Source organism: Aphanomyces astaci (assembly GCF_000520075.1).
Source record: "Aphanomyces astaci strain APO3 unplaced genomic scaffold supercont1.64, whole genome shotgun sequence".
Taxonomy (NCBI): domain Eukaryota; phylum Oomycota; class Saprolegniomycetes; order Saprolegniales; family Verrucalvaceae; genus Aphanomyces; species Aphanomyces astaci.
This window is the reverse complement of record NW_009798327.1, coordinates 26693-50646: the sequence shown is the minus strand read 5'-3', so window position 1 is coordinate 50646 and position 23954 is coordinate 26693. Positions and strand designations below refer to the sequence as shown.

The following is a 23954-nucleotide window of genomic DNA, read 5'->3' as shown; positions in this document are numbered from 1 at the left end:
CGTGGCAGGGTGGGTCATCACAGAAGGCCACGCTGGATGCGGCGCCGCACAGAGAAACTCAATGAGCCTGTCGCCGCCGTACTGGACCCTCAATAGATGGAGGTGTCCAACCAAGAGCACTACATTCTTCCGCAGTTCTTTCGTCACCGCTAAAGGTGGCCGCGGTGACCTCCAGCGCACCCGTGACTCCCACAGTAAGTGGCCGCTCGTGCACCAGAATTCGCGGAGCCGTTTGTTGAATTCTTGAATGGCGGCAGCGACGCCAGGCGGGGCATGTGCTTCGTGTACGAACGAGGCAACGCTCTCGTACTGAACCAATGGTTTGGTTCCTCGAATTCTGTCCAGGAGCTGGGTTATTTGGAGTGAGCACACGCCTCTGCCGGGAGATCTTGCCGGATTCGACGCACTTATCGCGGCGTCCGAAGTTTCGATGAACGGGGAACCCGACGTTGGGGAACTTGAAGCGTCCGCCGCGCCGATTAACACGTCGATGGATCTCGGTCTTAGCGATTGCTTCTCCGATTCGGGTGTATCGGGGGTCTTTCGCTTGGCCTTCCCGTCTGAATGGGTGCGAACCAGGGTGGGGCGTGCCAGAAGGTTTGCCATTCGGTGGTTGATCGGTCCCGGGGCACGTTCCAACGATAAAGCCGTGGCGCCATTGCAACCATCGTTAACTTTGTCGCCTCCGACTTCAGCGACACTTGTATGCGGCAGCGGCAAGGGGGTTGTTGCTGCGGCCGGAACGGGAACGACCATCACACCACTCGAGGCCTTGAACTCGTCGAGTAGCTTCGTGATCGCTGTCTTTCCGTCGGCTGTCTGGTGCCAACCGCATTCGTAACCCCACGCCTCAACCAATGGGAACAAGTTGTCAAAACCAACGACGGTCACTTGGCCCGCGACCCAGTTGCAGAACCGATGGACGCCAGCGTTGCGTTCGTCCTTCATCTGCTCGTACATGACAGACAGCATGGACGCCTTCTCTTCCGCTGGCTGGCTTGTTGCGCGCGCGCCTCCATCATGCGCATGGCTTGCGCGTGTGCCTCGGGCACGGCACTGGCTCTGTCGGTAGCGTCAGCCATGGTGTCGGATTGGGGATGAGCGAGAGGTCGTAAATTTCACTTTGAGTTCATCAACATACGTGGCTCCAGTCGCTCGTTTGGCACTGGTTGTTGCAGTGCGGTTTCTCATGTTTGCCAGGTTCAACCAGGAACTTTATTGCATGCACTTGCAAGAGTTATCACTGACTGGAATCAACAAATATGACATAAACTGCTGAACCCATCCATCCCACTATTTAGAAACGACGACCAGGTTGGGAGGCACGAGGCACGTGCCTCGTCCGTAGTCCTGTTCGTGCTCTTCACCCCACGCAGATTAGAATGCTTGCATGGACTCCCTTTCTACGTATGTGGATTATCTCCCAGTTTAAGCTCAACTTCATGTGTGTCTACAGAGAAAACGCGCACCTACTGAATGGGTACCGCAGCAATACAATATTCTAGATAAAAAGTGGTCGAACTTGACACGCCTAGTTACTCACAGGTCGACCAACACCCACCACAACCGCTGTACATACATGCATCCATCCCACTATGCTCGAGTTCTCATCAAGTGAACATTTTGAAGCAGAGCGTTGCAAAAAGGGCACATGTAGTCGACATGCGGAATGATTCGGGGATTTCGTTCGTGTCCTGCATCTCTCGGAGCAGGCGGTGATCTTCGACGCACCAGGTATAGTTTGTCCTTTATGTGGGGTTGGGTCGAAAGTGGTCCCATATGTTTTCCTTGTACTACTCTCGATACACTGTACGAACCATGACCAAATGCAAATGTTAGTACTGTAGTTGGACGCGCACAGGACGATGCTGTCGATGGTGGTGACCCTGAACTCATGTATTTGACTGCGCCATCATCCCAACCGCTATTTTCACCTCGACTATCTCCATGATCCCGACTTGCCTCCGGTTCCGGAACTGCTATTTGAACGTGGTCCAGTGAAACGTTTGCCACCCTCCTCCAGCCCCATTTGAACCGCCACGTCAAAAACTCAGAGTGGAGGCTGCTCGCCTTGACCATGTAGTCCTTCCACACGACGTTGCGCAGCACCGTATCCACGCGTACACGGTGGCGTACCGCCCTTGACGCTCGTCCGTGTGCGCCATCTCAAACTACCAACAATGCTGCGTGCTGGCGCTGAAGTTGCGGACGTTGGCGTCGGTCCAATTGCGTGAGTTCGTTCCAGACACACGTCGGGTGGACCGTTGAGGTGGAGATGCTCGACGTGTAATTCTTCCCAGCGCTTGCAAGTCGAACGGGTCCGACTATGACGAACGCCTCGTGGCCAGTCAAGTTATATTACCCCGACCACCGCAAGTTGTTGTTCAAAGCAACGTCGTGCAGTACCGCACCCCTCGCGCGACGGACTCAGGTACCCACGCAGCGTCTCGGTGTACTGAGTTTTCGTAAATGGAAGCAACTGCCCCATGTTGGCCAAGGTCGGCAAGTCGATGATGGCGAGGACGCTGGTGGCCACGTCGTCTGATTTCACTTTGTAGCCAATGCGGAAATGAGTAACAAGTCGTGTTGTTCTAACGGGCGAAACGGTTTCGTGACGGTTTGATTGGCCCGCACGCATTTGTATGCGATCGTTGCCGCCTGGTTACGAAAAAAATATTGGTCGTACTCCCGAGCGTAACGGATCCTGATTGGCTTATTTTTGTGTGGTTTTGCACTTTTTCCGAAAGAATACGACTGATTGGTGGAAGCATGGATTATTATTTCGGGTATACTAGTACTGCATAGCATACTGTCACCAAGTACACACGTCCAAGGGTAATTAATACTAGTAGGTAAACCACAAGCTACGGCAGATCACGAACTGTAAGCTACTAATATGTCTATACTACGAGATGTGGATTGAAGTCAGTGATGGCTGCACGCAAAGTTTTGTGGTTCAGTTCGCAGTTTCAGCATTTGCTGCCGTATCGAAACGGTCTTCAAACGTTATTGGATTGAAACGAGATGATATATAATGTCAATGAAATTAGGTCCTAATATTCTTAGGATGGGTCAGTTTTAACTAATATTCCATGTTCTCGCAAAATGGGATAAACCAAAAATTGGCATTTTCAAAATGGAGAAATGGAGGTAAAAGGTCCATTTTGTAATATGGCGTTTTGGACCTCTTCAAGGAGTAAATCCCACGTGGAATTATTGGATTTGGGTTAAATCTCTTCAAGCAAGACATGTTTCGATTCTTATCAGATTTGTTGAATTCGGCCCCAAAATGGCGTTTTGGGCCTGAATATTGCAATATTTTTGCACCCTAAAACGATAGATTTGGCATGCTACTGCATACTAAGTTCTTGAAGTACTGTGCGTGGTAGTATTGTTCATTGGATTCGAAATTGGAGTGGGGTGCTCAATCGAATGAGCAGCACCAAATCGGAGACAATCGATCGACCAATCAAAACCCAGAACAAGAATCAACTAGCCAATCAAATCCACTCTTTGAATAATCCAACATTGAAATAGTGTGTGATTGAAATTAGTGTGATACTGGACGATCTTTACAAAGATCGACAGATTTGGCGAATCAGCACAAAAAAGTCCAAATATTGGGTAAAATGACATACTTTTGAACCAACTTTTGAATCCTTTTTCACGTAGTAGTATGCATACTGTTGGGATCACGAATCGTGATTAGTACGTAATCATGCTAACGTTATGTCATGTGTTCCATCATCGCCCCTCTGACGGCATTTCGCAAGCTATTGCAAGCTGCTTGGCTTTACAAGTTGGAGAAATGTTTGGCAAGCTAATCAATCATATGACCGCAATCGTTCAGCCACCAACACCATCTTGGCAACGTCGTTGGGTATAAACGAAATCCAACGACATCATAAATCTTAACTTTTGGTGTGGTTGAAGCTGAACCTGTCTTCATCATCTCCTACACTACTTACTACGCCCAGCCCCGTTCGTTGATCGACGGACGTGGGTGGGAGGGTGGGTGGTTGCCAAGGGGTCGCCTTAGACCTTGTTCATGGACGCCACATCCACGCTTTGCACGAAGTCTTCGAACGACTCGATAGCGTCCGTGATGTCGTCCAACAGCACGAGGTCGTCCACGATGATGCACTGCACGAGCAACTTCTTGATGCCGTACGCCACAGGGACCAACTTGTGGCCTTCACCCCACGTCAACCCGTTGATTTCAAGCGCCTTAATCTTAGCGGCCAAGTCGAGCAGGTCGGTTTCGGCTTCCCAAGGCTTGACTTCGATCACGACTTGCGATCGTTCCACGGGTTTGGCCTTTTCCTTCTTGCCGGCCTTGGCGGCGTCGGCACGCTTCTTGGCGGCTTCCTTCGCGGCGGCTTCGGCTTCCTCGTCATCGTCGTCGTCACCGAACAAGTCATCATCATCGTCGTCGGCGGGCTTAGCAGCCTTGGGGGTCGACGCCTTGGGGGTGGAGGGCTTGGCAGCAGCCTTAGGGGAGGACGGCTGGGCAACTTGGTTGCGCGCAGTCAACGCCACGCGGAGTCCCAACTTGGACGCGGTGTGCACGTACCAACGGTACACGTTGGGCACCTTGGCAGCATCGGGCACGGTGGTGAACTTGCTGAAGAGGGTGCTATCGGCCGCAGAGAACTGGTAGCCTTCGATGTACGACTTGGCGGTGAGGAAGCCGTTCAGCTTCTTCAAGCCCACTTCAGATGCGACGTCGGTGAAGGACATGATGTTCTGGGATGTATAATGTGGGGAAGACCGAGTCAATTGCACAATGGCCCGTGGAGGTGTGGATTTTAATCCGATTTAGAAAACTGCACGATGATTTTTATTCCGACTTTCAATTTCGCATATAGATATTTGTACTAGACCTCGCGACAAATAAAATTAAACCTCTTGACATTCGATGCAATGGCTGGCCACAGATATCCCAACGGCTGGCCCTAACTTTGGCCTCGTCATGGCCATATCCGGATAAATGATTATGTATCCGGAAAACAGGATTCAGCTAGCGTCATCATGTCGGGCCGGATGGGGCCGCCGGGATCGGACTTTGCGCATCTGCAGCAGGTAGAATTATGTCGTCCGGACCACCTCCACGAAGAAGAGATGGATGAGTATGCACGCATGCTACGTAGGACAATGCAGAGATTGAACGGTCCATGCTGGCGCAAGAAGTCGAAGCATTGAGGTCCAGGCTAGGTTTGCGCCAAGTGGACGTGTCCAAGGAATGCGGGGTGAACGCATCGATGCTGTCGCAGTGGATGCTAGGGAGATACAAAGGAAACATTGCTCGCATCAATGGGCTCATGGAAGGCTGGCTCGTGAACCGCCGCGGCGGGAAACCTCTGGACAAGTCGGCCATGCTCATGCAGGCTCCCCATCGCATGATGCATCATCCTTCCATCGGGGACGGCGGCGGCATGGATGCGTTCCATCAACACTCGAAGCGGTAAGTTGATGTGGCGTACGCTACGTCTTGCCTCATGCTGGCGTCGTTTACTACGCAGGAAACCACTGGTCCAACTGGCAGAACGACCCTTGTACAAATACCCCAAGGTACCAACAACTTGACAGCATGCCTCTATATCCTTCTTCATATATGTGTGTACCACTATAATATATCGTTATTCATATGTAGATCACACACAACGCATCGGCGCTCGTGCCGATCCGTCTGGACGTGGACGTCGACGGCTACCGCTACATTGACTCATTCGCTTACAACATGTACGACTTATCCGTTCTTGGTCGTTCATTCGCCATATATTTATATATATATTTATATATATACATATATAGACATGAAAGCGACTTTACCTACGATACGTTTTCTGCGTCGTTGATTCGGGATTTGGACTTGCCCGACTGCTTTTACGCGCCGATTGCTACTGCCATTCGACTGCAAGTTGAGGCTGCCACGTCACATGTCCACAAACCGTCCAGTACGACGAAAAAGGACACTGCGCTGATCCCGATTTACATCAAACTGCGCATCAACGACACGGTTCTGATCGACTCGTTTGAATGGGACGTCTCGAACGACCTCAACAACCCCGACGCGTTTGCCGCGGCGCTGTGTGCCGACCTCGGACTCGACGACGGCGAGTTCCAAGTGCAAATTGCCCTCTCGATTCGCGACCAGTTGCTCGCATATGCCAAAGTACGTGGTATATTGTGCTATGAACCAACATTTGGAGATTGAAATCCTTGTCCTGACTTATTGCATGTAAAATGTATGTATCACACTATTTGAAGTCATACACTAATTCGATGATTCCAGGAGTTGGATTGGCCACTTGAAATTTTTCTGGCGTTTTGATTGGTCTGTCGATTTGATTTGGTTCTGTTGAGACGATTGAACACCCCACTCGAAATTCGAATATAGACTTGACAAGTGCATGCACACTAATTTTGTTCACACTAATTTTGTCACACACCAATTGCGCGTATATTGGTTGAACTGACATGTGGGATGCCTCCAACACTAATTTATGTCGTACACCAATGACATGCAGATGGATCGATATCACTTGGTATTCATGTTTTAAAATATTGTGCTTTCGAGTGAAATTTCGTGTTGTGGCTTGGGTTTCTCGTTGGAATTTAAATCGATTTGATTGGCTACTTCAGATGAGCTCAAAATTATTAGCCAATCAAAACCTTCTCAATGAAATTCAACCAATCACATCGGTTTGGTCGGCGCGATTCGATTGCACCCCTCCCCCAATTTGTATCAAATCGACAATAAATTTATACTTTTTATTATTTCTAATTTAGATTTATAGATCACTTTTTTGATCAGCTAATAACAAGTCGCATTAGAAATCCGACGGGCAGCAACAGCAAGCGCGACTGGCCCCCGTGACGAGCCACCCGCTTCGAGATTTTGACGAAGCCAAGCTATGGGAGCCCAAGGTCCGCTATGTCGTGGCCGACGACATTGCGCTGCTGGAACGGGAGGTAAATTCATAACAAAATCATTTTTAAAAATATATTCGAAAAAAATATATTAATTTTGCTGTTTGGTGTAGGATTTTAAGAGGATGCGACCGACGTCGTCGATGCCGGCGCCGCTGCAGACGTCTGTGATGCCGTACTTTCCCGTGCGCAGTGCCGCGATGTTTCCCAGTCAGTATGCAGCGTACCCCCAAGGAAGCGGCAAGCCGAATCGCCCGCCCAAGCCTGTGAATACATTTTTGATCTTTTGCAGGTATTAACTTAGTCGAACACCTGAATCAAATAATATTTCTTTAGATTATTATTCATTTTTTTTATAAATATAAAAATACGAAACGTACAATATGTGTGGTTGGTAGGCAATGGCGGAAGAAGCTGATGGCGCAAAACCCAAATGCAAGTGCCAAGGAAGCGTCGAGACTGCTGGGGGAGATGTGGCAAAAGCTGACTGAAGAGCAGCGAGCTAGGTAGATATATATATCTCGTACTTGATCCTCCATATGAACAAGGATATATATACAACGTAGCTATCAACCGCTGGCGGACAGGGAGAACGCGCAACGCATGGCCGAGTGGAAGGTCAAGGAGAAAGGCGAGGCGGCGGCAGTCCAGCAGCCCAAGACAGACCAACTGCATGCGCTGCTGCCGGCGACGGCCAAGACATCCGCGACGTCGTCGGCGAATCCTCCCTTGGGGGCAACCGTCCCCGACGACGATGACGACCTGGATATGGACGACGACGAAGGAGACTCGGACGATGAGGACGACTAAGATGACTATTGTGTGTGAATTCGAAGATCGCGTATATATATATATATATCTAAGGAAGAAGGGGCGGGTTGGCAGCGCCGTCCGGGGTGGGATGGCGCCACTTGCTCTGGGCGTAGTGGTTCTCCAATTCGAACAGCGCGGCCGCAACGTCCGAGCACAAGTGCTCGATGGACGTGTCCACGTCGTCGCATTTCTCCTTGAGGGATTCGCTGGTAGCGTCCACTTGCTGGTTGATGCCTTCGAAGTCGTTGAGGGTCAACGACAGCTTAAGTTCGGCAATGAGCTTGAGCAGTGACTCCCCTGCATGTACCAAGGTCGTCGCGTACACGGAACTCTGGAGCGCCTGTCTGGATGTCTGCGTTCTGTCCTTGATCTTGCTCACAGTGACCAGCCCGCGGAAGTTCTCAATCAACGACTCAACATTGTTGTCTAAGCGGCGGCGGTACTCTTCCGCCATCGATGATGGATGGGGATACTTGGGGGATGGGTATCCGGACTACCGGATAATCAACTTGGAGTTGTGCTTTCGTGCCCCCACAGGATTGGTCGAAATGTGGACATTTTCGAATTCCTTCGATCATTGTGTTGCCGCCGACGGACCGGACGAAGCATGAACGATCCGCTGGAATGGTACTATGAGATCCCAATCATCAGCCGGTTGTACCTGACAGGAGCCTTCCTCACGACGGTCGCATGCGCGCTGGAGCTGATATCGCCGTTCTCCCTCTATTTCAACTTCAACCTGATCTTCTACCGCGGCCAAGTGTGGCGCCTCGTCACCAACTTCCTCTTCTTTGGGCTGTTCAGCCTCGACTTTATCTTTCACATGTATTTCCTGTACGTGCACCTCCCTTGCTCCATTGAGTGTACATATGGTCTCATGCGATGGCGTATGTAGCGTGCGATACTCGCGCATGCTCGAGGAAGGGTCGTTCCGTGGCCGTACCGCGGACTTCCTGTACATGCTTCTCCTCGGCGCCCTCACCATGATTGTAAGCAAATGTGTTCATTCCTTCAACTCGCTCTTTCCATAATGTACGTGCATGCTTAGCTTGTCGCGCCATTTGTGAGCGTCCACTTCCTCGGCTCCTCCTTGACGTTCATGATGGTGTACGTATGGGGCCGACGAAACGAACACACTCGGTTGAGCTTCCTCGGCCTCTTTCCCTTCACGGCGCCGTATTTGCCGTGGGTACTCCTGCTCTTCTCCATGGTTCTCGGAAACAGCGCCACGATCGACTTGATTGGAATCGTCGTCGGACACATTTACTACTTCTTTGAAGGTTTGTGTGTTGCTTCCTCGTTTGAAATGCTAATGCCTTGTGTAGATGTGTACCCTGCCATTGCCGACATCCGAGGATGGCGCGTCCGCCGCATCCTGGAAACGCCGACCTTTGTCAAGTTTCTATGCAATCCCCATGCGTTTACAGCAGCAGCTGCTCCCATCGTCAACGACATTCCCGTGGCAGAGCATGCAGAATTCCACCCCCATGCCGACTAAGTGCTGTTTTGTACGATCTGATTGGATAATATAGGATAAAATTAATACGTACTCCTTGTTGATTGGATAAAATTAATACGTACTCCTTGTTGATTGGTCCAAATTGTTGCCCAGTTTTATGTCGGGCGTGGCGGTTCATACTCGGCGCTGTTCCGCCCACCTCCTTCGGAACGCAGCTGTCACTGGCAACATCCTCCAAGTACATGCATATCTCCTAGACCCACATGCTTCCATCAACGACACACTCGGCGATGGGTGGACGGCGCTCCATCACGCGATTCAGCATGGTCAAATGGACCTCTTCCTCCACTTGCTCGCCCGAACTGACGTCGACGTGAACGCTAAGACTTTGTACGGACCAATGCAGTACATTGTGTAGCTTATTCCGTCATGCTAGATGTGGAACGACTCCTCTTGCGCTGGCCATGAGTCGCCGAAATCACTCGATGGCTGAAGCCCTCCTGCTCGCAGGCGCAAGCAAAGCCTCCATTCGTAAGCCCCATGTTCATTACAGTAGATGTTCTCACATATGTGCTAGCACGACAGGATTTGATCCTATTTCGACAGACGAGGAACATGCCATCCTCCCTGCGTCATAAACTGTCATCCCGGTGGTCTCCTGTCTGGACGCCCGAGTACCACCGTAGATTTCCTCATCCCCAACGCCAAGTCATCTACTTGATCCTTTGCGCCAATGATGCGCGGCATCATGTGCGAAGTTGGCGGCGATGGGTTCATTTGTTCCTCACGTCAATATGGAGCCCATCATCGCCTCGCTTACCACCCGCATGTTCGTGGAGATACCTGTCCCCGCCGCTTTTGCATCTCGTGTTTGAATTCTATGGATGGATCGATTGAAAGGAGTCACAACAAAGCATATATAATGGTAACACACGATCGCATCTTCAATTCGTGGTAGAGTGAGTGGTTGAATGGTTTACGCCGTAAAGTACTCTCCCTTCTTGAAGCATCCCATGCATAGTCTGTGTCGGAGCTTCTTGTTGCCGCAGTGTTCGCAATCCTGCAAATGCACGATGTTCTTCAAGCGCTTGGAAGGGTCGTTGTTTCGGATGCGTTTGCGAGACCGTGTGACCTTGGACTTGGGGCAGGCATGCCACAGCGCATCGTCATCGACTTCATCCGCATCACCTTCAGGGAGATGCACACCTGGAAGCAATTCTAGCTGAACTTGGGGGAGGAAGCTCCATTGCGGAGTTTGCAGCATGCGCCGCACGCTCGACACCAGTCGCACCAACGCCATCCTTCGAGATTTGCACACTGAGGTGCCAGTCAATAAAATGCCGTGCGTTGATTGGACAATTTACGAAATATCCGGATAAGAAGCGACTCGTCCGGATAGAATTACATTCTGAACAACTTCATATATTCCTCGAGTTAGAAAGGTTCGCACCGAACCCATCCACATGACTGCAGATTCTTGAGTCCGGCGTTGCCTCGAAGGATCGGCTTGAGCTCGCAGCGCATGGATGCGATGAGGCTGTAGTGTACGCGGGCGGTCTCGCCGGTATTCAGCCGAAGGAACACCTACATGTCGATCCGTGAGTTGAAGAAGCGGTTGACATCGACGTACAGCGTCATTCGACAGAGCATGGATCACACCAATGTATTCTCGCTTCATGACCTTGGACGACACGACCACTTCGTCGCCTTCGTCAAAGATGTACTTGCCGCACCAGAGAAGTCCGCGATTGTAATGAATGGCCACTAGAATGTGATTACATCCTTCCAGGGAGTGTTCCATCGCATATCAACCGACCTGTTTCCAATGAAAGGGGGTTTCGCGCCTGGGGACTTGATGGGGGTTCAGGCACGGCCGCTTTCCACACGGCGCACACTGCATGCAAGTCGGCGTTGATGTCGTCGGAGGACAAGGCGGTGAGGTTTTCGTACGGCAGGTCCTTGTAGCCAGGGACTTGGGTTTTGATTTTCGTCGCCAATGGTCCTATATTCAATCGTCGCCTTCCCTCCATTTAGTGACATCAACGGTACCTGACATATTCACGGAATCAAATGCCATCAGCTTGACCTTTTTTGGTCGGGGCTGGTCGTCATCATCTTCGATTTGCTCTGAACCAACACTAGGCACCTCAATGGGACCCTTCTTCACTGGAGCCGAGGACGATGCCTCCGCCTCCATTATGTCCAGCTGCTTGAGCTTGGCGTCGACATCGGTCAACATGGACGTCACCTTGTCCACCAATCGCTTCTTCACATGCGACTTCGCAGTGGCGTACACGTTGTCTGCTGTCTGGAGGTCGCACAGCCGCAGATCCTCGACGTTCTTCAACTGCAACTCCTTGTGCTGCTTGGCAGTCTCAAGCGATCGCGACCGGTCGTCCTTGAAGTCTGCACACCGGCGACAGTACTCGGCGAACTTTCCATCTTCGATCATCTGCACCTTCGTCTTAAGCTCCAGGATACGGTCCTTGAACTCGACCACTGCCTCCAACTCGTCGCCCTCGAGCGTGCTGTCTTGCTTCAACTCAGCCTCGGCGTCCTCCGCATGGGCGTTCAGTGCCTGGAGCAACGTGCTGTACGTTGTCTCTTTGTCGCTATCCGCTTCGTCGTCGGAATCCGAGTCGGACACGGCCGTGCCGTCGCCCTGGTCTTTGTCCTGCTGTTGCAACAACGACCGCGATCTTGGCGGTGGCGGCGAACGCATCATGCTACTGCCATTGGCATTGTCGTTGTCGCCATCCTTCGCGCCATTGGTACGTGCTTTCCTGCGACGCTGCGCTCGTTGCCGCGTGGACTTGTCCATGTGCTCTTGTCCGTCCTCCAGCGAAATGACCTTGCGTCGCTCACGTGTGTGTGTGTGCTCTCCTTGCGGCACTTGAGGAGGCGACTTGCGTTTTGCCAGCCATGACACGTTGTATTAATTTTCACAATACACGTCTGCGTTTTATTCATTTATACAGGCATTGCCGAATTTCAAGTTTCACCATGTTCAAATGCCAGTTTCGACCCAACCCCCTTTTCGCCGACGGCGGTGGCGCTATCGGGGTTTCGGCGGCGGCGCTCATGACGCAACGACGAGGAGTGACAAGGAACAAGGTACAAGTGAAGATGGGATTGGATTTGGTTGTTCTTAGCTCGCTCGTCGACACCGAGACTACCCCGACATGGAGTATCTCTCGCACACCTAGAATCGATCCGCCGACGCCGCGCCGCTGGAAGGCGCAACGGGGAGGTCCTGACGGCAGATCGATCCAATTTGTGGTCCTCCGGTTCTATCCAGCTATACTATTGTACAATGTGGAGGTGAGCAACAAACACACCAGGTCATGTGTCTTGTACGGGAATGTCCTTGGTAGAAATGTGTCCTTGCCAGCGCAGCCTCGCCGTCTTCGTCGCACGCCAAGCGCAACCAAACCCCTTGAATATCTTCATCTTGTCGTTTCTGCATACTTAATTGAAGCCAAACATGCTGGCCAACGGCACGTCCGCTTGTTCCTTGGCAAACGTTTCGTAGTACTGGTAGATGATCGTCACTGCCAGCAAGATGCCCGTGCCCGACCCGATCGCGCCCAACAAGTCCGCCACCAACGACAACGCGCCAATGCACATGCCGCCAAATGCCGCGGCCGTGGGAATGTACTTGTTCAACACGTGCACGATGGAAGCATCGCGATGGCCCTTCATGACCATCTGTTGATCGCGCAGCTGCTTGGCCACATCGCGCGACGACGAGCCCGAGATTTCGATCCACGTCTTGGAAAACAGCGCGCACGAGCCCAGGATGAACACCACGTAGATGACGAAGCGGATGGGATCGTACAGAATCTGCGCCGCGGATTGAGGGGCAGACATGTAGTACGCCAACCCGCCGACAGGGATCGACTGCCCGCCACCGCCTTCAACGTCTTGCCATGTGCCGAGGATGCGCACGAGGATAAACCCGCCAAAGCGCTTGTACAGCAGTTGCGACACAAAGTACAAGTTGGACACGAGCGCGGTTTGCAAGATGATGGGCATGTTGGACGTGTAGAACAACTTGATGGGGAACGTGCCTTGCTGGCCGCGGTATTTTTGGTACTTGACGGGGAGGTCGACGCGGAACCCTTGGAAGTAAATGACGACGAAGAACACGAGCAACGTGGCAAATAGGTTGGTCAAGTTGGGCAGGTTTTGGCGGTAGAACGCTTCCTTCAACGCGCGGGCCTTGTCGGAACGCGTGATGAGCAAGTGGAAGAGGGCGATGATTGCGCCTTCAAACTCCGTGCCGCGACCAGTGTTGATGGTCGTTGGGCTGAACGCTTTCCACACGATGCTTTCGCAGATGTTGGTCGCGATGAAGAGCGAGATGCCCGAGCCGAGGCCGTAGCCCTTCTGGAGCAGTTCGTCCAAAATGATGATCAAAATCCCGGCAAAGAACAGCTGGATGATGATCAAGATGGCGTTCCCCGCGCCGATTTCGCCAATGTCACCGTACATGCCCGAGGCCACGTACGCAATGGCTTGGCCGACCGTGATGAGGATCCCAAACAACTTGGTCGCGCCGCTGAACAACGCGCGATCTTCCTTCAAGCTCTGGTCCACTTCAATCATCTTCAACCCGGACAGCATTTGCATGACCAGGCCAGACGTGACAATGGGACTGATCCCCAACTCCATCAACGTGCCGCGGTTGGACGCCAAGATCACACGCATCCAGTACAAGGGATCGCTTGACCGAGACGTTTGGATGCCGTACAGGGGGATTTGACAGCAGACCAAGAAAATGAACAGCACGATCACGGACCAAAGCACCTTTTCGCGGAACGGAATCTTGCGGTCAGGCTGCGCCACTTCGGGCAGCACGCACATGACCGGGCGGATCAAGTGCAGGAAGCGCATGGTGATGACTCTGCAAAAGAAGGAATGGATCGTGGAACAAAATTAAGTGTTGCAACGGAATAATAATATTCCACTTGATATGCTTTGACTTGGTACTTGTATACCTCGTCGGATGATATTTTTCCTCTCCGTATTCTTGAACACATTTATTTTATTTCACGATATACCATACACATTTCAAGTGTTATTTTCTTGACACGTTTTTAAATACCACCGCCGAGCTTGAATTTGTGCGGCTCTCGAGGCAGAGGTGACGTGGCGGCAATTGTATGCATTTCAGTATACTTGAAGCTCACGACACTCTGATTCGCCAAAATGATATTATTGAATCACCATCATGCCATCCGCAACCTTTCGTGGTGTCCCTTGGAGATACCTATGTAGGACTATTCACAGGATGCATAAGGCAGGGATGGCTAGTCTATAGGCTGACTGCCCGTACTAACGTTAACATGGAATACTCATGATGCTCCAGCAGCATCGGTAATCTCTGTGCGCATGAGACCACTCCGTAAGCATCCAACTACTACTACGTCGCAATCTTTACAATACTAGTATTGCCCACCAGGATTGTTGCTCAAAAGCGTCCACGTGGCCACAAGGGGCAACGTATTGTCGTCATGTGCTCTCAAAACTTGGCGTTTCACTTGTAACCGCAAAGCATCACGTTCTTTTGTTGAAACCGGTGACTTGATTGATGCCCTTGGAAGCATGCAGCAGCAGTTGATCGATGGGTTCATCATCGACCACCTCGAGGCGACGACGACTCGCCCGGCCAAGGGTGCCGCATCGCATAACCACGTCACATACGATTCCTGCGGGCGGAAAGTCATCACGATAGCCAGCGACGCCAAGCCCACTTGTCGTGTGCCCCGCAGCCCCCGAGAAGGAAAGCAGCATCCTATCGTACTTCCGAGCCATGCGAAGCGACTCATGCAGTCCGCGTGCGCCGACCTGCGCCTTTTCGACGACGACGCCACCACCGACCGGAGGCACGTCTACACGGCGCCGTCCCCGCGATCGTCCCGCTGCTGCCCCCCTCCGTCTCCTCGCCCCACGAGTGTGCATGGCAACAGCACCCGTCGACATGCCGACGACGTCGTTCCCACCGCCTTTCCAGCTATTTCAACCACCGCCACACGTAGTCCTCAGAGCAGTCCTCGCCGCCGCCGCCGCGTACTTCGAAGCGAAGCGGTGGTGGATGAGTCGTTGCAAAGCCCCCAGAAACCACCTTTGGATGCGTGGGGCGTTCCCCGCGAGCACATTCTCGAGTTTATCCGCCTCTCCGTGCTCCCGTGCACTTGGGCCATGTAACTCAACCCCAATGTCATCGTATATGTGACAACGTAATACTCGTAGGAATATCAAGTCCATGGGCGAGTGGCGGTCCGCCGACGACAACGACAACGAGGATGACACGAGGCAACATGCGACATCGTCCCATCGGCAGCATAGCGCCGCCGCCGCCGCCGTCATCTCGACCATCAAATTCTCGTAGGTGTTGGTCCAGTTTCAATTAACTCGAGGCTTTAATATCGGGTATTGAGCACAGACAGCAGCAAGGCGCTAGTCACTTGCCCCATCTTGTTGACGCCAGAGATCATCCACAGTACGACCTGGGCCGCAAGTCTCCACAAGCCAAACAGCGCGTTTTGGGCACCCGTAGCAATGCGATTTCGTCGGCGCCGCCGGTGCCGGCGGTGCTGACGTCGCGGGACTTGACCGTCGAAGCGCGGTAAGTTAGGTTGTTTTGAATTCGATGACGAAATCTGACGATTTATATGTAGAATCCACCACATGCTTGTGGAGCTGCAGCAAGATCCACGGGCATGGGAGCAATTCCAGGTGATATATATATATTATAGTATATATATATTTGATAATAACCTATTTGCTGTTCCAACCCTTGTACTATGGCGTGTAGCGCCGTATCAAAGAGTTTCAAGACTTGAAGAAGAAAGGCACGGTGCGTACATATATATATATATACTTCCTATCGTTGAATGGGAGCTATCCTACTAAAATGACATTAAAATAGTTGTCTAATACAAGTAATTCGGTAATATCCTAGGAAGTCGATGTACGTTGGTCAACGGCCCAACTAACGCCCCGCATTTGGTAAACAGGTTTTATACACGTAGATTGTCCAGGGTAACAAGGCGAAAGCATTCACGGTGCCGCCGCCAGCTTACCGGGACGAACGGTAACGTTACTATACACACCATCAACAGAAGATGCCATGATCTATATATATATATATATATATTATAATTTTTAAAAAAATAAAATAGTATATAAAAAAAATATATATATATATGGGTAGGTCCAAACTTCGCAAGGAGCAGCAGGTGCAGATCAAAGCCAAGCACAAAGCCCAGCTTGAGATGGAGCACCAGCGGCGACTGGAGCAACTGGACCGCCGCGCGCATAAACTCTTAGAGCAACGCAGGCGCTTGGCGTGTCAGAGCCAGGGGCGGCTGTGGCTCAAGGTGGTCGCGGTCGTCGTGATCACGTCCACGTGGCAGCGGCTCCTAGCCGCTGAGAAGAAGCGCAAGTCCGTCGAGTTCCGCCAAGTCTCGGCCGTGTGTCTGATCCAGCGCGTATGGCGACGCAAGGTCCACCTCTCCAACTCCAAAGCCATGCTGCAGATCATCCTCAAAACGAGGCAAATCCTGTGGAGTTTGACCTTCAAGGTGTGAAATACTTGTACTACCTTGTTCTCGTAACATGGGACTCGAATTTGGGACTCTGAGGCGTGGATTATAATTGTATCCCAGTGTGTCAACGAATATGTCATCTAATATCTACTACTAGTATGGCTATCTAATGTGTCCAATATGGCTATGGAATGTGTCCAATATGGTTGGTTACCTACTGTGTCCAATATGGTATCTATTATTAATAATGTGTTGTTTGAATATGATACTCTATTTGAAGCTCTGATGCGTGGATTTTGTGGTTGCCTAATGTGTTTGACCATTAACGGTTATTGAAATTTTCTTCTAAAACCATATACTTGCTCTCTGTTACTTGTACTAGTATACATTACTGCCACCATTGGAAAATCCACAATTTGTTTATTACGGCCACCATTTTTTTCCACTATAATTGGACGATGAGAAAACGAATGCATTTATTTCATTGGTTACTATGTCTAATATATACAGTTGTCTGATGTGTGTCTAAGATGGTACCTAATGTGCCCAATCCCCTTTCTATAGCTGATGTGCAAGAACAAGGCCAAGGCGGGCGGCGTCCTGCGGCGGTTCCTCGTCGACTACTTCAACGGGAGCTCGGAAACTGGCAACTTTCGCGTCATGATGGCGCGGTGGCGGTGGCGGGTCATCCACGCCCAGCGCGCGAGCAAGTACGAATAGACGAACGACAGCCAGAGTGATGGTCAATGTGGACATTTGGTGGGAGTAGGGCGTTTTTAAGCTGCAGCCGCGCGCGCATGGTCGCGCTGTCGCTGCTGTGGGACAACGCCGACCGGGAGCGCCAGCGGACCGAAAAGTTGCAGCTGCAGCAAAACAAAACGGTGCTCGTGACGACCTCCAGCGGCGGCGCACAGGCGGCAGACTTTGGCGCGGATACGAGCGCGCAATTGGCAACGACGCGGCGGCTGCTGCGGACGGGCATCCAGGAAGAATCGCTCGACGAGATGGAGCAGCAGCTCAGCGTCATGCAGACGATGCTGACTCCCATCGAGTTCCAGCGCATGCAGCATCATGCCCACCATGTCGTGCGCATTCCAAAGAGGTAATGTGATGAGTGTAAGGAACTCGAGATGCATTGAAGATGGGGATATGGATATAGCATTAAGGCGAAGCTGCTGATGCAGTATTTGGCCGCCAAGCGAGCGGAAAACATCCAAGCGATGCAGGAATACGCTGCACATGTGGCGTCCAACACGAGCTCGAGGTAACCAAGGACGCGGGCGTGACAGTAGAATAATGCTCATGGCGAGTGTGTAGACAAGTCCAAGTGAGCGATGCGCGGGCTATCGTACAGAATGGCGCGTGGGGCACGATGATTGGTGGATCCCCTGCACAGTTAGACCCCAAGCCCAAGGTGACGTACCCTGTCTTCACGTTGTACTCCAAGAACATGGGCGGCGAGATGCGGAAGCTCATCAACGAAGGCATTGCCATGACGCTGGAGCAAGACCCCGAGCAGCGGCGCTTGGTGGAGACACAGAGACAGGGTGCCTCCTCCTCTGCTGAAGGGGCTCCATCAAGCAGAAGGCTGTCTGTCTACACCATGCCAGGCGCCGGCGGTCGCCGCAACGGCAAGGACGCGGCAATGGCCAAGTTGTTTGAGCACAAAAAGCTCCAGATGTAAATAGAACAAATCTCATTGGCTGCTAAATTACGACCAATCAAATCGTGTTTCAGTTTTGAGATATAAACGACGGTAGGTAGTTTTACCAGCATTGCCATCACAGAATATGAGCGATCCAGTGGGCATTGCAGACATCATGGCCGGCCGCGTTGGCGCCGTCCGCGCGGCAGCTGAGGCACTCATCTTCGAGCTAGGCAGCTTGGGGAGTCGAGCGTCGGACGATGGCGAAGCCAACGCGACTTCGATCGCGACGTCGCTCAAGGGAAAGGTCGACCGCGTACAGTCGAACCTGGCGATTTTGAAAAAGTTGAGCGTCGAGTTCGAGGACAAGACCAAGAACATTGAGAAAGTGACCCAGGCGCAGCGCAATCTCATGTTCGAGTACTACTGGAAGCTCCAGGTGCGTCTCCATCGTCGTCGTCGGTCCTTACACTTGTAACATAGGTGCGCGAGTTGGCGGGCAAGGGAGCGAACGTGTGGCTGTCTCAAATGACAACGTGGTTCCCACGCATGGAGTACCTATCCTCCCATGCATCTGCGCTGGCCCCCGCTGGGTACGCCACGCATCCCATCGACAAGGTCAAGGCCCCCATGAAGGTACACATCGTTGTATCCACACGATATTCCGCGAATGAACTAACAGTAAGCATCTGTCGTAGGTGAACGACCGCTTCACGCCCAAGTCATCGAAACGTGCGCGGTCCATCGTGTTCGACGAGCAGGGCGATCTCCAGCCCGCCGACTTGGGGCAGATGATGGAGTACATCATGAAGCGCAACAAAGCGGCCAAGTTCTGGAAGCAGACCGAGACCACCCGCGGCGGGCGCAAGGTAATCACTTCCATCACGTGTCATCTGCACAACGAGCTGGTGGTGCACATGAGTTTCTGCCCGCACATCCCCGAGGACGGCCCCAAGGACGGCGACGTGTCGGCGAGCCCCATGACGCCATCGACGCCCAACTCGCCGGCGTTCGGCATGAACCGGGGGCTGCGGGCCAAGCGGCGGCAGGCTAGTCTCAAGGCGAAGAAGGTGATGCGCAAATCGAAACGCGACGATCTGCTCGCCAAAGTGAAGATGGCGGCGGAAGAAGCCACCAAAATCGAGCAGGAAGAGCTCCGCAAGCTCATTCTGGACGCCAAAGAGAGCGGCAAGGAGCAGGAAACCGCGCGCGCCGCCGGCCTCCAAGTGACCAAGTTCATCCAGCGCATCAGCATCTTTCCGCTCAACGAACCGGCGCCGCTCGGGGCCTGGTCCGAGTCCAAGCACAAACTATTTGAGCAGATCACGCTGCATGCTCGCCAGGTACGGTGAAATATATATATATATATATATATATTTATGTGTTTGTGGTGGTTGGTAGGCCCTGAGTTATCTGCGCGTGCACTACCCCGACACGTGCTTTTACCACTTTTTTGTACGTACAGATATATATATATATATTTGTGGTTTTGATTGTTAATAAGGATATTTGTAGACGTGGATGAGCTACTTTGACAAAGTGTACCAAACCCCGTGCAACGCGTGCAAGAAAATCCTGTACGAGAGAGAATATATATATATATTATGATGGATTGTAAGATATGATATATATATATATATTGATTGTGTGGTTTGTAGGGCCAAGACGGCGGACGACAGCACGTACGTGCCGCCTGCGTTCCGAGACTATTCGACTGGCCTGGCGTACCACTCGAATTGCATGTAGTTTTACTATCCATCGATCCGATAGCATATGCAAGATATTATCGACGGCAACTATTAACAGATTGAACATGGATCAAAATATGAAAGTCAGTTGAATTGCGAACCTCTGTTTTGGGGTAGTTGTTCAACAATATGGAATTATTCACCACACATAAACCATACATTGATGAAGATTTGACACAAATCCTTAGCTACCTGATAAACACACCAAGTCCAAATTTCAGCGAAAAGGAGGACAATACATACTATAAATAGTATGTATGTACTACTTAAGTATTAATAACAGTCTGTTAAATTATTACTAGTACTTCGTACTAATACTACGTAGTACTAGTAGTACTAAGGAAAATATTATTATATTCAAAGTCCATACAATTAACAATAAATTGTTACGCATACAATTAACAATAAATTGTTACGCTTGAAAGGCATATTTTGACTGTTATGGTGTTGACCAATTGTATTATCTTGATTAAAGTATGCTGGATTATATTGACCTCAATTTCCATTTTGATTAAACGATTACTTTGACTTCGATTTTTTTCGTATGTGACATTTTGAGGCTTGGTTTCGGGGTTTCGGGGTTTTGTATTCAAACTACTGATTTACAGTGATCGAAGGCATCAAGGGGCAACCAGGATTAGGGTTACTTTGAGATACTAAATTTGAGGTTATGCACTATTTAAATACTAGTACTATTTTGAAAATCACTGGTACTCCGTGGAGTATTCATAGGGGATAGACAGTGTTCCAAAGGTTTATTGTTTTCGCTTTTATCGTAACATATCTCGTAGGATACAGTATCATTTTCTAAGGCTTGCACGTAATGAATGTTTTGTTGCTCCAATCAAGTGCCACACACATACAAAATTTCAGAAAAGTTGTCTCGAACTTGTATTTGTCCCCTCGACGCCTTCGATCACTGTTAGTGCTCATTGCTGGGTTTTTATTCAGACAAGGGCAGCCATACTTTACACAGGTGAAAGGAGACAGTTGCGTGATGTCACATCCAAGACATGACGCTGGTATGTACTGGTGCTGTAACGTTATGCTTCTTTCGGACAAGTTTTTGGTATGTTTGGTGCATTACGTGGCAAGTTCACCAGACGAGAACTTGCCCGCCACCAACATCCATTCACTTGATTCACATCATCGACTTAAAGCGTCATAAAGTTCACGTTCCATATGTTGGTGGAATTCCCTTGCCTCCACCGAGTACGTCGTGCACACTAAGTTGAATTGCTCACCTTGGATTGGGGCTTGGATAGTCTTGGTGACCATCGCGTCCATCGTCTAGGCGTAGTAGCTACACCTTCGGAGGGGGCTCTACTGTATTATGGGGACGCCTTGTCGAGCTTCCGCGGTTAGGCTACATGTATCAAAAACTTCCAGTTAAATACTTTTGTACTTCGAAGTACTTCGGAGTATATACAGTATTACGTATGTATAACTGTTGTATGTATGACGAAATTGCTCTAGACACATAAACATCGTGACACTTTGCATAGGCACATTGCCATTTCCAGTGCATGTCGAGCTGGACATGTAAAGAATCCCAAGCATCAAGGACAGTGCCCAAGCGTGGCGTTCTCAACTGCATGAAGTACAGTACGTACACAGTGCACTGTACATTGTACCATACCGGTATAGATTTGGCGAAATCGTGAACTTCAACTAGTCGCAATACATCTGGTGAAAACATAACCATATTCAGCGTTCGAGCTTGAAAACTCAGTCTCATCTTCTCACTTTTGGGTTTATCATGGCAGCTAACCATCTCCACCAAGAACGCGTGTCATTCATCACGTCGGTCACGAAACAGGCCGACAAGGATGTCGACGGGTTCAAAGACACAAGTACCCCGCTGGACCTCGAGGATGGCGCCCTGCGCGAAGGCGGCGCGCTCGTGTACACGTCCCCCGAAGTGATGACCCTTCTGTTCCAGTACGCCGTGGTGGGCATCTGCTACGGCGGACTCACGGGCATGAGGCTGCCCGTGCTGACCTACTACTTTGGCTTGGAGGCGGCCGCGCTGAGCTCTGCGACCGGTCTCATGAATTTGGGCTGGTCGTTCAAGGTGTTTTACGGCATGCTCTCGGACTGCTTCCCCATCATGGGCTACAGCCGCAAGCCATACATTTTGATTGGATGGCTTATGACTGCTATCTGTTTCGTGGTGATTGCATTGAAACCGGCTGGTCCGTCGGTGGTCGGGGACAAATCGGTCGAGAACATCAAGGCCGCGCAGGCCAACGGATCCCTCCTCGTGCTGCTCTGCTCCGTGGCCTGCTTCTGCTACATCATGGCCGACGTCGCATGCGACGCCATGGTGGTCGAATACGCCCAACGCGAACCCGACCGCGTGCGTGGGCGGCTGCAGTCGTCCATCTACGGCACCCGCTTCGTGTTCCAAGCAGTGTCCACCGCGTTGTCTGGGTTCCTCATGAGCTCGGAGCGTTACGGCGGCAAATTTGGGTTTGATATCAGCGTAAACGCATTCTTCGGGATCCTCGCGGTGCCCGTGGTCGCGAATGTGTTTGTCGTGTACTTTTTCATGAAAGACCGCAAGCGCGGCGCGATCCACTTTGCCGCGTACTTTCACGACGTGTTTGAACTCATCCAGAAGCGCGCCGTGTGGCAAGTCATGATCTTCAATTTCATGTTCAACCTGTTCTCGGCCGGGATCTCGTCGTGGGCGGGCAGCTACATCCAGGTCTACTGGGCACACGTCGAGCCCGTCAACAGCTCCGTCGCTGGCGTGCTCTCGTACTTCATCCTGTCCTCGACGTTTTTCGCCGTCGGCCGATGGGGCACCCACTGGAACTGGCGCGTTATCTTGGTCATCACGACGTTGACTGGCAGCGTCATCGACGCCATCGCACAGTTCCTGACCATCTACGATATCGTGCGCAACCAGTGGTTCTACCTTGGCATCCCCCTCACCGAACAATTTCCCCTTGGCATCCAATTCGTTGTGTCCACGTATGTGATTGTGGAACTGGCGGGCGACGGCAACGAAGGCCTCATGTACGGTCTGCTCACGACTGTGGCCAACCTCCCCACAGTGTTTGGCTCGATGATCACCAACGTCTACTCGACGCAGCTCAAAGTGACCAAAGCCGACATTGAGACTGACACCGCCGAAGTCCGCAACGACGCCGCGTACTCGTTCTTGGTCGTGTACGCCACAACTGTCATTGCGTGCTGCTGGACGGTGATCCTGCCGCCGCGAAAGGCCGCTGTCAAGGAAATGCTCCAACACGGAGGCAAGTACCCCATCATAGGCGCGTTGATCATTGTCGTGACGTTCGGCATCCTTTGCATCTCCGTCACGTCCATCATGATGACCATGTTTGAATCCACGTCGTGCTACCTTTTGGCCGGTGGCTCGGGATGTTAATCAACACTAACGTTACTGAACAAACTACTGTATTACAGTAACCCGCTAGGATGGACGCCGTTGACCGTGATTAGGAGGAAGCATTATGGTCGTCCAACGGGCTCGATTCGGGACTGTTTTGTACCTGCACCTGCTTACTACTCGGAGTACGTAGTAGTCGTCTGGTCATGTGCACTTATATTTGGAGTTTGTATTAAGAGGATTGTAGTGTAGGTGGAAAATCAGTAAATTAGAAGCGATGGATCACCTGTAGCATGATTTGTAGCGTAGATTATCAGAACAAACCAGACCAGATGGACGATCAAAGTATGCCCTCGTAATTAGGGCGGACTTCACCGATTACTGACGAATTATTGTGCTTTTCACATATTTTGCCCGTTGTTTTAGCTCCTAAAACCATCCAAAG

At 51.2% G+C, this 23954-nt stretch overlaps 12 protein-coding genes across 19 annotated transcripts; 6 read left to right on the top strand and 6 right to left on the bottom strand.

Moving 5' to 3' along the window:
• Positions 1–17: 17 nt before the first annotated feature.
• H257_14901 (hypothetical protein) lies at positions 18–2488 on the bottom strand (the record flags this gene model as incomplete). Its single annotated transcript, XM_009842820.1, has 5 exons — positions 18–81; positions 215–1062; positions 2014–2140; positions 2180–2324; positions 2407–2488. The coding sequence occupies 5 exons, from the start codon at positions 2486–2488 to the stop codon at positions 18–20; spliced, it is 1266 nt and encodes a 421-aa protein (XP_009841122.1).
• A 1326-nt stretch (positions 2489–3814) lies between these two features.
• H257_14900 (hypothetical protein) lies at positions 3815–4827 on the bottom strand. The gene has a single exon (XM_009842819.1). The coding sequence runs from the start codon at positions 4738–4740 to the stop codon at positions 4036–4038; it is 705 nt and encodes a 234-aa protein (XP_009841121.1). The 5' UTR covers positions 4741–4827; the 3' UTR covers positions 3815–4035.
• Positions 4828–5010: 183 nt separating this feature from the next.
• Positions 5011–8233, top strand: H257_14898. 2 transcript variants are annotated; one of them, XM_009842816.1, is made up of 9 exons: positions 5011–5082; positions 5151–5464; positions 5523–5571; positions 5654–5742; positions 5815–6175; positions 6838–6975; positions 7047–7225; positions 7332–7439; positions 7500–8233. In XM_009842816.1, the coding sequence occupies exons 1-9, from the start codon at positions 5032–5034 to the stop codon at positions 7741–7743; spliced, it is 1533 nt and encodes a 510-aa protein (XP_009841118.1). In that variant the 5' UTR covers positions 5011–5031; the 3' UTR covers positions 7744–8233. The 2 variants fall into 2 exon arrangements, with proteins under 2 accessions (XP_009841118.1, XP_009841119.1); XM_009842817.1 differs by having other exon boundaries at positions 7332–8233.
• Positions 7207–8229, bottom strand: H257_14899 (hypothetical protein). The gene is made up of 2 exons (XM_009842818.1): positions 7314–8229; positions 7207–7245 (listed from the first exon to the last, which is right to left on the bottom strand). Exon 1 carries the CDS (start codon positions 8198–8200, stop codon positions 7793–7795), a length of 408 nt encoding a protein of 135 aa, XP_009841120.1. The 5' UTR covers positions 8201–8229; the 3' UTR covers positions 7207–7245; positions 7314–7792.
• Positions 8234–8312: 79 nt separating the features above from the next.
• On the top strand, positions 8313–9317 carry H257_14897. Of its 2 annotated transcripts, XM_009842815.1 has the most exons (4): positions 8313–8580; positions 8642–8735; positions 8795–9026; positions 9072–9317. In XM_009842815.1, the coding sequence occupies exons 1-4, from the start codon at positions 8354–8356 to the stop codon at positions 9242–9244; spliced, it is 726 nt and encodes a 241-aa protein (XP_009841117.1). In that variant the 5' UTR covers positions 8313–8353; the 3' UTR covers positions 9245–9317. The 2 variants fall into 2 exon arrangements, with proteins under 2 accessions (XP_009841117.1, XP_009841116.1); XM_009842814.1 differs by having other exon boundaries at positions 8318–8580; positions 8795–9310.
• A 45-nt stretch (positions 9318–9362) lies between these two features.
• H257_14896 (hypothetical protein) lies at positions 9363–10525 on the top strand (the record flags this gene model as incomplete). Its single annotated transcript, XM_009842813.1, has 3 exons — positions 9363–9595; positions 9642–9736; positions 9783–10525. 3 exons carry the CDS (start codon positions 9363–9365, stop codon positions 10100–10102), a joined length of 648 nt encoding a protein of 215 aa, XP_009841115.1. The 3' UTR covers positions 10103–10525.
• On the bottom strand, positions 9741–10527 carry H257_14895 (ribosomal protein L32). Its single transcript, XM_009842812.1, has one exon. It carries the CDS (start codon positions 10503–10505, stop codon positions 10182–10184), a length of 324 nt encoding a protein of 107 aa, XP_009841114.1. The 5' UTR covers positions 10506–10527; the 3' UTR covers positions 9741–10181.
• Positions 10528–10610: 83 nt separating this feature from the next.
• H257_14894 lies at positions 10611–12111 on the bottom strand. Of its 2 annotated transcripts, XM_009842810.1 has the most exons (4): positions 11255–12111; positions 11022–11207; positions 10836–10969; positions 10611–10789 (listed from the first exon to the last, which is right to left on the bottom strand). In XM_009842810.1, the coding sequence occupies exons 1-4, from the start codon at positions 12024–12026 to the stop codon at positions 10640–10642; spliced, it is 1242 nt and encodes a 413-aa protein (XP_009841112.1). In that variant the 5' UTR covers positions 12027–12111; the 3' UTR covers positions 10611–10639. The 2 variants fall into 2 exon arrangements, with proteins under 2 accessions (XP_009841112.1, XP_009841113.1); XM_009842811.1 differs by having other exon boundaries at positions 10836–11207.
• A 10-nt stretch (positions 12112–12121) lies between these two features.
• Positions 12122–14126, bottom strand: H257_14893 (protein transporter Sec61 subunit alpha). The gene has a single exon (XM_009842809.1). It carries the CDS (start codon positions 14099–14101, stop codon positions 12674–12676), a length of 1428 nt encoding a protein of 475 aa, XP_009841111.1. The 5' UTR covers positions 14102–14126; the 3' UTR covers positions 12122–12673.
• A 642-nt stretch (positions 14127–14768) lies between these two features.
• On the top strand, positions 14769–18489 carry H257_14892 (hypothetical protein). Of its 4 annotated transcripts, XM_009842805.1 has the most exons (12): positions 14769–15411; positions 15461–15595; positions 15654–15836; positions 15889–15946; positions 16026–16067; positions 16173–16181; positions 16243–16304; positions 16425–16794; positions 17323–17468; positions 17528–17860; positions 17918–18022; positions 18076–18489. In XM_009842805.1, the coding sequence occupies exons 1-12, from the start codon at positions 14813–14815 to the stop codon at positions 18440–18442; spliced, it is 2409 nt and encodes an 802-aa protein (XP_009841107.1). In that variant the 5' UTR covers positions 14769–14812; the 3' UTR covers positions 18443–18489. The 4 variants fall into 4 exon arrangements, with proteins under 4 accessions (XP_009841107.1, XP_009841108.1, XP_009841110.1 ...); XM_009842806.1 differs by having other exon boundaries at positions 17918–18489; XM_009842808.1 differs by having other exon boundaries at positions 17528–18022.
• A 34-nt stretch (positions 18490–18523) lies between these two features.
• H257_14891 lies at positions 18524–20251 on the top strand. 2 transcript variants are annotated; one of them, XM_009842803.1, is made up of 6 exons: positions 18524–18842; positions 18887–19039; positions 19102–19746; positions 19805–19858; positions 19919–19980; positions 20062–20251. In XM_009842803.1, exons 1-6 carry the CDS (start codon positions 18549–18551, stop codon positions 20147–20149), a joined length of 1296 nt encoding a protein of 431 aa, XP_009841105.1. In that variant the 5' UTR covers positions 18524–18548; the 3' UTR covers positions 20150–20251. The 2 variants fall into 2 exon arrangements, with proteins under 2 accessions (XP_009841105.1, XP_009841106.1); XM_009842804.1 differs by lacking the exon at positions 20062–20251 and having other exon boundaries at positions 19919–20035.
• A 1643-nt stretch (positions 20252–21894) lies between these two features.
• On the top strand, positions 21895–23548 carry H257_14890 (hypothetical protein; the record flags this gene model as incomplete). The annotated part of the gene is made up of 1 exon (XM_009842802.1): positions 21895–23548. Exon 1 carries the CDS (start codon positions 21911–21913, stop codon positions 23546–23548), a length of 1638 nt encoding a protein of 545 aa, XP_009841104.1. The 5' UTR covers positions 21895–21910.
• Between the last annotated feature and the right edge of the window lie 406 nt (positions 23549–23954).

Excerpts from the sequence above, each read along its gene's own strand:
- H257_14898 (XM_009842816.1), top strand. The coding sequence starts at position 5,032 with ATGTCGGGCCGGATGGGGCCGCCGGGATCGGACTTTGCGCATCTGCAG. Across the intron at positions 6,976-7,046 it reads TTGCGCTGCTGGAACGGGAG|GATTTTAAGAGGATGCGACC; the intron begins GTAAATTCATAA and ends TGTTTGGTGTAG. Across the intron at positions 7,226-7,331 it reads ACATTTTTGATCTTTTGCAG|GCAATGGCGGAAGAAGCTGA; the intron begins GTATTAACTTAG and ends TGTGGTTGGTAG.
- H257_14897 (XM_009842814.1), top strand. The coding sequence starts at position 8,354 with ATGAACGATCCGCTGGAATGGTACTATGAGATCCCAATCATCAGCCGG. Across the intron at positions 8,581-8,641 it reads ATCTTTCACATGTATTTCCT|CGTGCGATACTCGCGCATGC; the intron begins GTACGTGCACCT and ends TGGCGTATGTAG. Across the intron at positions 8,736-8,794 it reads TCGGCGCCCTCACCATGATT|CTTGTCGCGCCATTTGTGAG; the intron begins GTAAGCAAATGT and ends GTGCATGCTTAG.
- H257_14900 (XM_009842819.1), bottom strand. The coding sequence starts at position 4,740 with ATGTCCTTCACCGACGTCGCATCTGAAGTGGGCTTGAAGAAGCTGAAC.
- H257_14895 (XM_009842812.1), bottom strand. The coding sequence starts at position 10,505 with ATGGCGTTGGTGCGACTGGTGTCGAGCGTGCGGCGCATGCTGCAAACT.
- H257_14894 (XM_009842810.1), bottom strand. The coding sequence starts at position 12,026 with ATGGACAAGTCCACGCGGCAACGAGCGCAGCGTCGCAGGAAAGCACGT. Across the intron at positions 11,208-11,254 it reads TGATTCCGTGAATATGTCAG|GACCATTGGCGACGAAAATC; the intron begins GTACCGTTGATG and ends GATTGAATATAG. Across the intron at positions 10,970-11,021 it reads CCCCCTTTCATTGGAAACAG|TGGCCATTCATTACAATCGC; the intron begins GTCGGTTGATAT and ends ATCACATTCTAG.
- H257_14892 (XM_009842805.1), top strand. The coding sequence starts at position 14,813 with ATGCAGCAGCAGTTGATCGATGGGTTCATCATCGACCACCTCGAGGCG. Across the intron at positions 15,412-15,460 it reads CTCCCGTGCACTTGGGCCAT|GAATATCAAGTCCATGGGCG; the intron begins GTAACTCAACCC and ends TAATACTCGTAG. Across the intron at positions 16,795-17,322 it reads TGTGGAGTTTGACCTTCAAG|CTGATGTGCAAGAACAAGGC; the intron begins GTGTGAAATACT and ends CCCTTTCTATAG.
- H257_14893 (XM_009842809.1), bottom strand. The coding sequence starts at position 14,101 with ATGCGCTTCCTGCACTTGATCCGCCCGGTCATGTGCGTGCTGCCCGAA.
- H257_14899 (XM_009842818.1), bottom strand. The coding sequence starts at position 8,200 with ATGGCGGAAGAGTACCGCCGCCGCTTAGACAACAATGTTGAGTCGTTG.
- H257_14891 (XM_009842803.1), top strand. The coding sequence starts at position 18,549 with ATGAGCGATCCAGTGGGCATTGCAGACATCATGGCCGGCCGCGTTGGC. Across the intron at positions 19,040-19,101 it reads AGGTCAAGGCCCCCATGAAG|GTGAACGACCGCTTCACGCC; the intron begins GTACACATCGTT and ends CATCTGTCGTAG. Across the intron at positions 19,747-19,804 it reads TCACGCTGCATGCTCGCCAG|GCCCTGAGTTATCTGCGCGT; the intron begins GTACGGTGAAAT and ends GGTGGTTGGTAG.